The 15,024-nt window shown below is 37.1% G+C and overlaps 1 protein-coding gene across 7 annotated transcripts in view; it reads left to right on the top strand.

The window, feature by feature from the left end:
* LOC149201117 (uncharacterized) overlaps window positions 1-15,024 on the top strand; it is a 61,898-nt gene that overhangs the window by 23,248 nt on the left and 23,626 nt on the right. For all 7 annotated transcript variants that reach the window (XR_016253859.1, XR_016253860.1, XR_016253858.1 and 4 more), the window contains exon 3: window positions 293-440. Coding sequence is in view for 4 of the 7 variants with exons in the window: in XM_089402881.1 (XP_089259007.1) it covers window positions 293-436 (144 nt within the window). In the remaining 3 variants the exon portion in view is untranslated. The remainder of the gene's footprint in view (window positions 1-292; window positions 441-15,024) is intronic.

Genomic DNA, 15,024 nt, shown 5'->3' on the forward strand with positions numbered 1-15,024 from the left:
AAAACCATAAAAAAAAATCAGATATCACATCTTTCCTATCAGCTTCTTGTGTTAATAAATAAAACGTTCTAGGATAGAAATCCTTTTCATTTAAATGTCATGGGTATGTTTTGTTGTATTCATTAGTATATGGAAGAGAACCCATCATTAGGATTTTTCATTAGTCAACCAAATTAAACTTGATTATTTTATTATTCTAACATTTTGATGAAATGCAACTTGAATTTATATTTGAACAGTATGATTATATTAGCTCACACCCTTTGGTTTTTCTTTTGATGCAATCATTCAGGTCCAAAAGAAAAAAATATGGGAAACTGTGCAGCCTCACCTTAAGACAACTAATAATTGTGTCGCTATGTTTGGAGAAAGGCCAATGCGAACATCATCTGGCCTGGTTTCCTGTAGATCCCTGAAGAATGCTAACATTTCTTAATCAGGTTATGAATCCTTATCTTCTCACAAAATTTCCAACTGAAGTGCTTGAGCATGTTGTTAATTACCTCTATCTGACAACTTGTGAATATCTTCCCTCCACGTTTTGCCATGCTATCTAATAATCATGTAGTAGAAGGAAATCAGGTTAGCAATATTATGCAATCAATGGACATTCTTGGGGTTTCAGAAGGTGACTTATAATTAAATTTGTCTCTTTTAAGTGTTTTGTAGTCACAATTATTGCTGATGTATTTCTTTGATTGAAAGCAGTGTTAAGTATCTTTCTTACTGAAGTAGTTGGCTTTGATAAATATAAATGAAATGTCTTGTATTTGTACGAAACTAATTGCCTAAAACCATGTTTCAGTATAAATATGTTTCAGTTTTTTGCATCGTTTGTGTGGGCTTTGTTATGGTGCATTATGTATGCAAAAATCAATGATCTCTTCTTGACTGTTTTTTTTGTTGTTGTTGTAAAAATAGGGCCAATGCCCTAGTTTCAAATGAACAGATATGAGTGATACTAGAGCACATGGTGTAACATTTTTTTTTCCAAGGAAAGAAGGTGTAATATTATTTATGGTAAATAAGATTACATCTGTATATGCCAAGGCATTCCAATGACTATAACCTGAACAGTTCTTTGATGAAGAAGCAGAATAAGCTCCATTGATCCTACTAGATCCTGTACAAAAATGCAGCCCAATAGGCCCTTAAATCTGTTGTGCTGATTAGCATGTATACAACAGTGAATGATCTTCTAATCCTCAAAAAGCAGTGTACATATATATACTGCACTGCCTAGATATCAGTCCATTCACAGTACATCCAATGACTCAAATATTCTATCTGTTCAGAAACAGTCGTGTAGAGTGTCTAACCAGTAGGTCCAATACATAGTATTCAAAACTGTCCTGTTTGAACCATAAACCGGTCATACTGGATGGTTCATTAGGCTGATCTATCCAACCGGCAGAAAACCGGTTTTGAACCTTGTGGGCTAGGGTTTCTGGCCCTAACCGGCCATAAGCTGGTTGATTTATTGCCAGGCTGGTGGTGGACCCCACAGAAGGCAGTTTTGAGGGAAACAATGGGCTGTTTCCCTCCAAAAACAGCCCCTCCAAGCCTTTAAAAGCCATACCTCCCCTCCCATTTGCCTCACACATCTCAACCCTAATGCTGGCAATCAATGGTAATGTTAAATAATTTTTTTAAAGTAAAAGTACTTAAATTTTTAACATTACAATGAAATGACTCAGGATGTTTGAGAGTGGTTTCGACCTCATTGGATTTCATATGGAGAAATTAGAATTTTATATCTCTCTCAAAATCAAGCAGACTTAATAGTTTTCAGGATTTCAGGATTTGGTGGATTGCAATGTTTCTATTTGATTCTGTCATGGACTCATCCGTGAGGGTACGAGATTGGCATTTGATCAAGAGCATGAAGCCCTTTAAATACGTTTGATGTTAGTGGCATTGATTGTTGAATTTTGTTGATGCTGGTGGTATTGATTGTTGAACTCCTCTACCATGGTATTCAACAAAATGCACCCTTCACTAGAAGGAAAATAATTGGTGAGGCATGCTAAGCTTTTTCTATCATATTACAAGGTTGAGGAGATAACTCTTAACTCAAGCCAAATTCATTGGTTAGGCATTCTAAACTTTTTCAATTTCTACCATATTATAAGGTTGAACTATCCAAGTCTGAAGACTTTGAGCTAGATGATGTTTATGTAGCTCTTGTTGATGATCCAATTTTAAATGGTGCTGAATCAATGATGAGTTTTATGAGTGATCAATGATAGCTAAATCATGTCGATCAATGATTTGTAGTTTTCATGTCTAGTTTTTCTGTTACTACTATTACTACTGCTGAGGTTGTAGAGGGGTCTGAGGAGTTCTCAGACTTTGAGCCAGATGATGTTTATATAGTTCATGTTGATGATCCCATGTCTAGTTTTTCTGTTACTACTACTACTACTGAGGTTGCAGAGGAGTTTGAGGAGTCCTCAGACTCTGAGCCAGATGATGTTTATATAGTTCATGTTGATGATCCCATGTCTAGTAGTGGTGATGAGTTTGATCATGATGAGCCGTGATCATGTTGATCACTGATATATAGACTTGTAGTAGGCCAGTGGCCCCATAGCTTGTAGCATTTTTTTTGGACTCTAGAGTCCATTTAGAGCCTCATTGGTTGTGTATTATGTTTCTGAAATATATTGCACTTGATGCCATTTTGATACATTTTGATTCACCTTTATATGGTATATAGAGGAACACAATTTGTATATTTTGTCTCTAATGGTTTGGAATAATGATTTTAAATTTTACAAATAGTTTTGTTCATGAAAAATTAATTATTTCATGTATTATTTTAAAACCGGTTCATTGAGATGGCCGGTTCCAGTTTGATAGGTGGACCAATCCAGCACCGGTTCCGGTTTTGAATACTCTGGTCGAATAGTATATTTGCATCATACAGTTATATAAAAAATCATCAAAGAATATAGAGCAGAAATTTTAGTGGTCACTCCCAAGGTTTGAGAGAAAATTCTGAGCAGTGGCATTCCTTATATTCTGTAATCTTCCAGCTGCCTTTGTCCAGCGCCAATCCACTCTCTGAATGCTCATCGGCTTTTGAATTCCTACATCTCTATGTATGATCAAAGGAGACAGAAGTAAGAATGTGATACTTGTTACAGTTTTCTGAAATATTGGAAGCAGAGTATAATTCCTGAGCCTGGAATCTCCATTTATCCAATCAATTACAAGCCTTGAATCACCATAAATATGCAATGAGTGAATGTTTTTGTGAGGAGCAAGTTGAATCATGAGCTGAAGAGTGAATAGTTCTGTATAATTATTGGAGGCCTGCCCATTGTTGCAGGAAAAGGAGAGGTAGTGTGAATCCGAGAAGAAAAGGAGTTCCCCTGCTCCTCCTATAAAGGGCTAGACTGAGAAGCCCCATAAAAAAAACCCCGTGGCTTGTGGAAATTTCCACCTCAGGGGGATTTGCATCAGTGTTGGAAATGGATTATGAAGAGAAGCAGTCCTGCAGAGCAAGGCTTTGCATGACTATAGCATCAATAACACTATAGCTGGAAATTAAACAGTGGAAACATAAAATCAATTTCACACATGCATAGATAATTACTCCTTCAAATCAGCTTTTCTTTCCTTTGAAAAACTTACAAAGAAAAACCTCCCCAAGCTGCCCACTTAAACAACAGCATGCACTGGTGCTGAAAATCACCCTGTACTGAGCAGAATGGCCTTCTGCATGGGTGTACATTTGTTGTTTGGCCTGCACAGCTCAGTGAAGAACTATTCCACATGCTGTACGGAAATGCACAGATCCATGTATGGGATTGTGCAGTGCCTGGTATTGTCTCTTTCCTGGCTGATTTCTCTCTCTCTCTCCCTCTCATCCTGCTCAAGTGTGTGTGAAAACCTAAGTCACTAGGTTTGTGTTCAAGTTCGAGTTCGGCGACCTTGAAATTCGAATAGAGTTCGGCGACCTTGAAATTCGAATAAAGTTCGGCAACTAAAATTTTGTCGATAAAGTTCGACATAAAATTCGACATATAGAAATTCGAAAAAAAAATGTATATATATATATATATATATATATATAAAATCAATTTAAAGTCAAATTCAAAGTCCATAATGCACATTGCAAAGACATAAGAATATTGCTCAAACATTTAAATCATTTCGACATAATTTTAAATTTTTATAAACCATGAAAGCGAGTGCCAAATTCCAATAAAGAACCAAGTTCCAACTTACCACAATGCCAATGAAACACCAATTCAATTTAAGATGTGAAAGAACAATATGCTTTCCAACTAATCAACTTCAAAAAATATACCAGATCTTTAAGTAACAGAGGTAAGCTCACTGTAGCTTATTACCAAGTATATACCAGTCACTTAATGATGAGATCAGTCCATAAGGTCATGTCCAAGATCCAAAGGAAAATGCCAATGCTTAGGATCCAATTTTAGTGTCAGAAGCAGAGTAAAGTTACCACTGTAATGTTAGATCAGATTGTTGTAGGTTACGATCGACTCAGAGAATACAAGACAATTACATAAAATTCACCAAGGTTTCAAGAGAGAAGAGCCATAACATTTGTCAATTTTTTTATGATCATTGCGTGTTACTTCAGTGACGAACAACCATATGCGAGACCCCCAAGAAGACCCCACAACGAAGGTAGATTAGTCCATAAAAGGTGATGGCTTAGCAAGAGAACAGAGGCTAGAAAATTTATTAAATTTTATAAATTATGTGTGATCAATTTTGGTCATTTTCAAGCCTTTTAATGTTAATTTTTATTGTAATTATCCTCCAAATTATATGCTTCAGATTTCCAATGATTTTCAGCCTTCAAAAAGAAAGAGTACAGTTAAAAATGCCCATGGCCTAGGAGACAAAAGATCACTACAAAACTCTGAAGTTCAAACTCAGAAAATGAATAAAGAATCTCTGCAAATACAGTGGCTCAAATTCAGTCAATTAACTAAAAACACTTCAGAATTTTCATATGATTACTGTGTAGTATTCTTCTTATGAAATCATAAAACAACTTAATTGAACATTAACCAATGCCAAGAGCCTTTATGACAGCAGTGAACTTTAATACCAAGTGCTCAAAACAGTCCTAAAATCACCACTCCTTTTCAGGTTAGATTGAAGCAAGCAAACAGTGGAAATAAACTTAAGCCTTTGATATGTTTTCAGAACTCTTTTCATTTATGACAGTGAGCAGTGAACCATGAAGTGTGCCAATAATGAGAGCAATTCGTTCTTTAATATATTAAGCAAATTTTATGTAGTTGTGTCTTCCATACATAGTAAACAAGGTGAGAAATTCATCATAGACATTGGCAATTTGGCACACATATCAAATTCAACAAAACCATGGGCCATATCAGATTTCATATATTGAAAAACAATCTGATAAAAAGTATTCAAAATATATAAACTCAAAAGTTTAAACTTTAAAGTAGCTTGGCAGTGTTAGAAAATTGTTCATGCAAAAAGTAAACTAGAAATCTAAAACAGGGACACAAGTTTTATTCTTGATGTTCCTGTGGCCCACTTGTTATATAAAAAAGTTCTATGTCATCAAGAGCAATAGGAGTTGTGAATCCGCTAGATGCTTTAGCATCAGATTCATCAGTCAATTCCCTGTCAATTTCACTATCAATGTACAAATCAGTGTCATCCATTGATGCATTTGGAACAGGATCATTCCACGGAGTAGAGGAATTGGATGACTCTTTAGCCACATTCTTCAATGCCAACTGCAAGTTACTATGAACATAAACAAGATCTTCTAATCTTCCAGATAACAATCTATTTCTTTTCTTGGAATGAATGTGGTCAAAGGAACTCCAATTCCTTTCACATGCTGATGCACTTGATCCCTGGCTTAAGATACGAATTGCAAAATTTTGCAATTCTGGTGCCCCTGAACCATAAAATTCCCACCATACCGCTGGATCACTTCTGCTCCTATCATACTTTGCTGATTGTGTTCCAAATAACCCTTCTTCTAACCTGTATGCCCTCAATTGACTTCTGATCAAACCTGCAATTTCTGGATCTGGATTTAGCTTCTCAATAGACTGGATAAGTCCATTCATGATTTCTTCATCCCCATGTCTTGGTAACCCAAACATTGATCCCTGGCTTAAGATACGAATTGCAAAATTTTGCAATTCTGGTGCCCCTGAACCATAAAATTCCCACCATACCGCTGGATCACTTCTGCTCCTATCATACTTTACTGATTGTGTTCCAAATAACCGTTCTTCTAACCTGTATGCCCTCAATTGACTTCTGATCAAACCTGCAATTTCTGGATCTCGATTTAGCTTCTCAATAGATTGGATAAGTCCATTCATGATTTCTTCATCCCCATGTCTTGGTAACCCAAACAATCTAGGGTCCAAATAGCATGCTGTTGCATGTAATGGACTATGCATTATCTTCCATCTTTGATCAATTAAATCCCATATCTCCTTCTAATCAACTTCCACATTATTAAAAGCAGTTGCAATGGCCTCTTTGCAACGATCAATGCTTTCATAAACAAAACCCATACAAGGTTTGTCACCATCAACCATGCGGAGCACATTAACAATTGGGCCACAAATTTTTAAAACCTTGTTTGCTTTTTCTCAAAAGCCATTATTGAGCACTATTTGTTCAACATTTTTCCTCTTAGTTTCTTTTGAAAGGGTAGATCTCTCCCACTCAGTGTTGCAAAAAACAGCTCTTAGGCTCGCTTTTTTCTCAACAACTCTTTTCAGAGTAATATAAAAAGTGGCAAACCTTGTATCACAAGGCCTCAACAACTCTTTTGATGCATTCTACTTGTATATGCTCAAAGTGAGACGATGGTTGATGATGAAGTTTGTAATTGTTTTGGCTCTTCGGATTGTCTCATTGACCCAAGGAAATTTGGCTAAGTCATGCAACATCAAATCCAAGCAGTGAGCTGCACAAGGGGTCCAATGAATCTGATTATACTTTTCCATAATCAGCTTCTCTTCACCAACACAATTTGATGCATTATCTGTAATAACATGGACAACATTTTTTACCCCAACCTCTTGAATCGCTCCATCCAAAAATAAATTCTGATGTCTTCACTCGATCCATTGCATTTATTGCCTCAAGAAAAGTACCCCTTGAGGACAATAAACAAGCACATTGATCAATGGGAGATGACACAAATCTGACCAGCCATCACTCAAAATTGTGCATCCTGTAAGCTTCCAAGACTCTTTAATCTCAGCCAACATCTCTGTCACTCTGTTTTTTGCTTTCTTTAGCAAAGTTGTCCTTGAAGCTTCAGATCCGGGAGGAACATAGCCCTTCCCAAAATCAATGGCCTTTTTAATTACATTTTTAAAATATGGATTCCTCGCCACATTAAAGGGAATTGCACATGAATAAAAGAATTTTGCAACGTCATCATCAACTTCTTGTTTTTCAACAGGTTTCCAGATTTGATTAAATACTTTGGTTCCACCTGTTTTTTCTTGAGTAGAACTTGATCCACCGATGTTTGAGATTGAATTAATGGTGTTGGAGGAAGACATGGCAATCTCCCTCTTAGTTCGCTGCCCCTTATTTACCCTTTTCTCCTTTTGCATCTGTGAATTGGAATGGTCCTTTTGCATTGTGGCTTTTTGTTCATCAATGATCTTAGTGCAGGCTTCAACACCACCTCCACTTCCATTGCTAATATTGAGAAGGTGATCCACTGCTTTAGTTAAAGTGCCAGTGAAATTATGTCCACACAGCTGACATGAAAGATTATAACCATCTTTTTTGACAAAATTCCAAGCTACAACAGTTGATTTTGGGGGTGCCATTGAAATTTGAAGGTTCTGAACCTTTGATTGTTGAAAATTGGTGAAGGCTTGAAGTCTGAAATGTTTGCAATTTTTTTTGAATTTACATTTTCATTAGTTTTTTTTTTACAAAATTAAATTATGAAAATTTGAAACTATATTTTATATAAAAAATTATCAGTTCAAGCAAATTTAGACCAATTCTGAGGCTCAGTTTCGGCCCTCTTTTTGAGGCCTGTTTTGGCCATCTCTGAGACTATTGAAGGCCAAGTTTGAGGCTAGTTCTGGGCCACACTTCGGCTGGTTCTGAGGCCTATCTTTGGCCTGATTTGAAGCATGATTTTGGACCTCTTCTCAGCCTGCTTTGAAACCTATTTTAGGACATATCTGAGGCAGAGGAAAAGACATGCAATTGATTGTCTATGATAGATCTGAGGGCATATTTTAAGTGTAATTTTTACTGTCTAAAGGTCATCCTAATCCTGAGAAAAAGGCCACATTATTTTCATATTAGGCTGTAGTATAAGTCACTGATTAGCAACTGAGTTTGAGGATTATCTCATCTCAGATCACAATGATCTTGAGAGGCATATCAGGTCCGATTTTGGCAGCAGAAAAGGAGGAAGTTGAGGTCATAGTTAAAGGGACTAAGATCATATTAAGGCTTGCTTGAAAGGGCAGACTATGGTACGTGCACGGTGACAGCCTATCCAAATCCATGATGCCCAGACTATTTGATATCATCTAAGGTATGAGCCCTTTGTTATTTGTACTGTACTTTGAAAATATTAAAGTGAAGGGTTAAATCTACAGCAGTGATCTTATATGAACATAGGCAGTAGTATGATTAAACTGTAGTAGAGCTGATTACTCATGATGGCATAAATTTATAAACTTACAAGTTACTGTGCAGTGTGCACTGCTCGGCGTGTAGGAGTCAAGACTGCTTGGCGTGCACGGTGCAGGAGTCAACTTCAAAGCCGCGCTGAAGGCTGAAGCCTGAGAGCCTGAGGCAGCAGGAGTCCTCAGTCAAGAGCCGAGCTGTGTTACGTCACTTACGTGTATCAGTATGTTGCTCACGCGAAGACTCGAAGTTCGGTTGAGGACCGAGGCCAGTGGTCGACTGGTCGACGGTCGTCGGTGCTCGGTGGTAGTCTGTAGACTGGGAGTGTAACTGTGTATCAAACGATTCAAACCCTCCGCACGACGCAAACAATGAAACTAACAGTCTAACCCTTCGGCGAACAATGAAACCCGCAATTGATTTGGTAAAACGGGCCCGCAATTGATTTGGAAATTTATTTAAAACAACAAAACAATTCGAACCAAATCGATTTTCTTCGAACCCTAAACGAACTTAATCGATTTTGTTCGTCATTAAATTCGCGTTTGTTATTAAATTCTAGTTCGCCATAAAATTCGCCAAACTTGAACGAATAAGTTCATATTTGTTTGAAGTTTGGCGAATTTCGAACTTATTTGTTCAAATTCGCCGAACCTAGTGACTAAGGTGAAAACCTCTATTTTGACTTGTCTTTATACTTTTATCTGAGACCTAATCTATGTTTTGAGTTTACTCCTAGTCCAAGGCGTGCATGTGTGACATACTCCTTTTTAGACTTAACAACTAAATAGAAGACTCACTTTTTTAAAGTGAATTGCAAAATAAAATTAATTATTATTTGAAAATATAATTAGTTGTTGAAAACGCCTTAAACTACTTCTTGAATGTTCACACTGAACCCCTCTGCAGAAGTTCCTGTCTGAGCTATAATTCTCAACAATGCCTAGTAAGATGACATTGGCTTTTTCACTATTTACATGCTACTCTATTTAAAGATATGCCCAGATATTCTGGCAGAAATGACACCACTTTGTTTCATTGACTCTTAATATTGGCAAACTTTGGTGGCTGCCCCAACCTTTTGATGGCAACCATGTGACATTTAAACGTGTCTGCTAACCTTTAATAGATACTTCCATATCCCTTCTTTGAATTTCCAACAAATTGATTAATCTACCCAGAGATCATAGAAGATGTGAGCTTAGCTCGCATCTTCTATCATTTCTAGGTAGAAAGAGTGGTATCTTCTATAAATCTCAAGCTCACATCTTCTATTAATTCTAGGTAGAAAGAGTGGTATCTTCTGTAAAACTCACCTCTGCAATGAATTCTAGGTAGAAAGAGTGGTATCTTCTGTAAAACTCTCCAAATTACCCAAAAGATCAACAACACTCTTCTTACTTTTCTCCTGTCATTTTATTTTTAATTTAATAGATGAAAATAACAATAAATGTTCTTCACTTTAGGTCTTCACTGACCGATGACATTTACCTACTTTTATGTAACCTTCTTTGAAAGGCTTAAAATTATCCAAATATCAACAACCTTCTTCTAATCATTAATATCTTGGGCGATAACAATAACCACATCAATAGGTGCATCTATATGTTCTCTTAGAATTTCCAATAGATTGATTAATATACCTAGAGGTCATAGAAATAGTTTGCATCTTTGACCTCTAGGTGGATTAATCAATCTGTTGGAAATTAGAAGAAAATGTGGTTATTTTTAATTTCCAACATATTAATGATTAAAAGAGGGTTGTTGGTCTTTGGATGATTTGGAGCCTTTTATAGAAGGTTATATAAGAGTAGGTGAAGAACGTTTATTGTTGTTTTCATATATTATAAATTTGATATAAAAGGTCTGGAGAAAGGTAAGAAGAGTGTTGATTTTTGGGTAATTTTGAGAGTTTTACAGAAGACACACAAAGAGTTGAGACTGAATAATGTATGAGAACCCACTCATCCATTTATCACTGGAATCGTAGGCTCTGATGGCCAGGGAATTGTAGTGATTTCTAGACAAGCTGAAAAGACACCGAATAAACACTAATTTGGGCAAAGGGAGCTTGCATATTGAACTGCAATCTCCATGTGGCATTTCACCAGAATGCTTCTAAGTGCACATTGAACATTCTAACTGGGGGCATTTTTCTTGTATCATTTAGTTTGTTGTGTGGTAAGTGTTTTAAGATAATCATTGCAATGAGGATGTATTAAAGTATTGGTTGTGTTTAAAATTAGTTGTGAGATTAGATTAAATTAGTGGGGTAAAGCCTAATAGCTGATGAAACTCGCTAGTATGAAATATGTAACATGGTGAATCTTGCAATGAAACAAATTTCTCTATTAACTAATAAGCATTCTAGTATATTCTAGTATATTCTAGTATGGGACCTTTGTTATCGTAATAGAAACTCAACTGTAGAAGTATGCCATGCTGTTGATTCAGAGGGCTTCCATAGCTGTTGTAGCATAATCTTCTGCATTTTAACATGCATATTTTCTGTTCTGATTGCTATAATATAGCAACTCGATCTGAGGAGAACTCTGTTTAAACTTTAGATGTAAGATAGACTGGTTGTGCTGAGAGAAACGAGGTGCTCTACATCATTGGTGCGGGATATGCTAGCTACTTTGCATGTGTGTGTGCATGTATACCCTTGTGTAACAATTGGTGTAATAAGAAACTAGCATAGATCCATCTAATCCTTAGATTTGTTGAGTGAACCTCCACTAAGCCTGGGATTGTCTTTTGGCGAGTTTGACTTGGTTTGGTCCCCAAACATATTTTTCTGATCGTTGAGTCAAACTCTGATTGTGATTAATTGGAAACCTGACTTGGTTTGACCGAGTCAAATTTGGTTGAAACAGCCTGTAAAACCCACCTTTCGACTGAACATTATCATTTTTACCTCTTCTAGTGCCTGGTGTATTCCCAGTCTTGATCTCTTCTCTTGTTATTTCTGGGTTTGACCATTTTGGATTCATCATTTGTGTAACAGCTATTTGGTACATGAAATCAGAGTCGAGCTCATCTCTTTTGCTTGATAAAATAAAGGGAAAAACATAGATGCATCTTAACCTTGAATTTCTTTAGTGGACAGATAGGTTTTTGATCCCTTCTGGTGTGTAAGAGATCCAAGTTTAAGATGGATCTAGGCTACTATGGGACCTCGTTTGTGCAGAAGCACAATACTAAAAAATACAGGATAGGGATTTATTTAATTCCAATAACATATGAACTTTTGTAGGGGCATATCTGATATTTTTGTTATCCTAATAGAAACTCAACTGCAGAAGTATGCCATGTTGGTGATTGAGAAGGGCTTCCATATCTGGTGTAGCATAATCTTGTGCATTTTAACGTGCATACTATTCTGTTCTGAGTGTTATATATATGGCCTTATAAAATAAAAAGGTAGCATAGATCCATCCAATCCTTAGATTTGTTAACTGCACCTCCAGCCTAGTTATCTGGTTTGTGTTCTGGCAAATTTGACTTGGATCAGGCCCCACACCTTTTTTTTCTGATCTTTTTGAGTCAAGCCCTGATAACAATTAATTGGGAGTCTGATTGATTTGACCAAGTCAAATTCTGTTGAGAGAGCCTGTAAAATTCCCTTTTGACTGAACACTGTTAATTTCACCTCTGTTAGGTGCACCTCCAGCGATAAGTGATTTGGATCACGATTTGGCAAGTTTGACTTGGATTGGGCACCTAACATTTTCTTTTTGGATTGTCTTGAGTCGAACTCTGATCGCAGGTCTGACTTACTTTGACTAAGTCAAAGTTGGTGACAGAGCCTTTAAAACCAACTTTTTTTTTGACTGAACATTGTAATTTTCACCTCTGTTGGGTGCATTTCCGGTTTTGAACTCTCCTATTGCACCCTTAGTCACCAAGTTCGGCGAATTTGAACAAATAAGTTTGAAATTTGCCGAACTTCAAACAAGAACTTATTCGTTCAAGTTCACCGAATTTTATGGCGAACTCGAATTTAATAACAAACGCGAATTTAATGACGAACAAAATCGATTAAGTTCGTTTAGGGTTCGAAGAAAATCGTTTTGGTTCGAATTGTTTTGCTGTTTTAAATAAATTTCCAAATCAATTGCGGGTTTCATTGTTCGTCGGAGGGTTAGATTGTTAGTTTCATTGTTTGCGCCGTGCAGAGGGTTTGAATCGTTTGATACACAATTACACTCCCAGTCTACAGACTACCATCGAGCACCGACGATCGTTGACCAGTCGACCACTGACCTTGGTCCTCAACCGAACTCCGAGTCTCCACGTGAGCAACACACTGATACACGTAAGTGACGTAACACAGCGCGGCTCTTGACTGAGGACTCCTGCTGCCTTAGGCTCTCAAGCTTCAGCCTTCAGCTCGGCTTTGAAGTTGACCCTTGCACCGTGCATGCCGAGCAGTGCACACTGCACAATAACTTGTAAGTTTATAAATTTACGCCATCATGAGTAATCAGCTCTGCTACAGTATGATCATACCACTGCGTACGTTCATATAAGATGACTGCTGTAGATTTAACCCTTCACTTTAATATTTTCAAAGTACAGTACAAATAACAAAGGGCTCATACCTTAGATGATATCAAATAGTTTGGTCATCATGGATTTGGATAGGCTGTCACCGTGCACGTACCTTAATTTGCCCTTTCAAGCAAGCCTTAATCTGATCTTAGTCCCTTTAACTATGACCTTAACTTCCTCCTTTTCTGCTGCCAAAATCGGACTTGATATGCCTCTCAGGATCACTGTGATCTGAGATAGATAATCTTCAAACTCAGCTGCTAATCAGTAACTTATACTGCAGCCTAATATGAAAATAATGTGACCTTTTTCTCAGGATTAGGATGACCTTTAGACAGTAAAAATTACACTTAAAAGATGCCCTCATATCTATCATAGACAATCGATTGCATGCCTTTTCATCTGACTCAGATATGTCCTAAAATAGGTTTTAAAGCAGGCTCAGAAGAGGTCCGAAATCATGATTCAGATCAGGCCAAAGTTAGGCCTCAGAACCAGCCGAAGTGTGGCCTAGAACTAGCCGCAGACTTGGCCTTCAATAGTCTCAGAGATGGCCAAAACAAGCCTCAGAAAGAGGGCTGAAACTGAGCCTCAGAATTGGTCTAAATTTGCTTGAACTGATAATTTTTTTTTTATATAAAATATAGTTTCAAATTTTCATAATTTAATTCTGCAAAAAAAAAAAAATTTAAACTATTGAAAATGTAAATTCAAAAACAATTGCAGATATTTCAGACTTCAAGCCTTCACCAGTTTTCAACAATCAGAGGATCAGAACCTTCAAATTTCAATGGCACCCCCAAAATAAACCGCTGTAGCTTGGAATTTTGTTAAAAAAGACGGTTATAATCTTTCATGTTCGCTGTGTGGACATAATTTCACTGGCACTTTAACTAGAGCAGTGGATCACCTTCTCGGTATTAGCAATGGAAGTGGAGGTGGTGTTAAAGCTTGCACTAAGATCACTGATGAACAAAAAGCCATAGTGCAGAAAGACCATTCCAATTCGCAGATGCAAAAGGAGAAAAGGGTAAATAAAAGCAGCGAATTGAGAGGGAGATTGCCATGTCTTCCTCCAACACCATTAATTCAATCTCAAACATTGGTGGATCAAGTTCTACTCAAGTAAAAAATAAGTGGAACCAAAACATTAAATCAATTCTGGGAACTTGTTGAGAAACAGGAAGTTGATGACGCTGTTGCAGAATTATTTTATTCATGTGCAATTCCCTTTAATGTGGCGAGGAGTCCATATTTTAAAAATGTAATTAAAAAGGCCATTGATTTTGGGAAGCGCTGTGGTCCTCCCGGATCTGAAGCGCTTTAAGGACAACTTTGCTAAAGAAAGCAAAAGACAAAGTGACAGGAAAGTTGGCTGAGATTAAAGAGTTTTGGAAGCTTACATGATGCACAATTTTGAGTGATGGTTGGTCAGATTTGTGTCATCGCCCATTGATCAATGTGCTTGTTTATTGTCCTCAAGGGGTACTTTTCTTGAAGGCAGTAAATGCAATGGATCGAGTGAAGACATCAGAATTTATTTTTGGAATTTTGGATGAAGCGATTCAAGAGGTTGGGGTGGAAAATGTTGTCCATGTTATTACAGATAATGCATCAAATTGTGTTGGTGCAGGGAAGCTGATTATGGAAAAGTATAATCAGATTCATTGGACCCCTTGTGCAGCTCACTGCTCGGATTTAATGTTGCATGACTTAGCCAAATTTCCTTGGGTCAATGAGACAATCCGAAGAGCCAAAACAATTGCAAACTTCATCATCAACCATCGTCTCACTTTGAGCATATGC

Source organism: Pinus tabuliformis, chromosome 2_1 (assembly GCF_031772625.1).
Source record: "Pinus tabuliformis cultivar Carrire ecotype Pingquan chromosome 2_1, CPIR1, whole genome shotgun sequence".
Classification (NCBI taxonomy): domain Eukaryota; kingdom Viridiplantae; phylum Streptophyta; class Pinopsida; order Pinales; family Pinaceae; genus Pinus; species Pinus tabuliformis.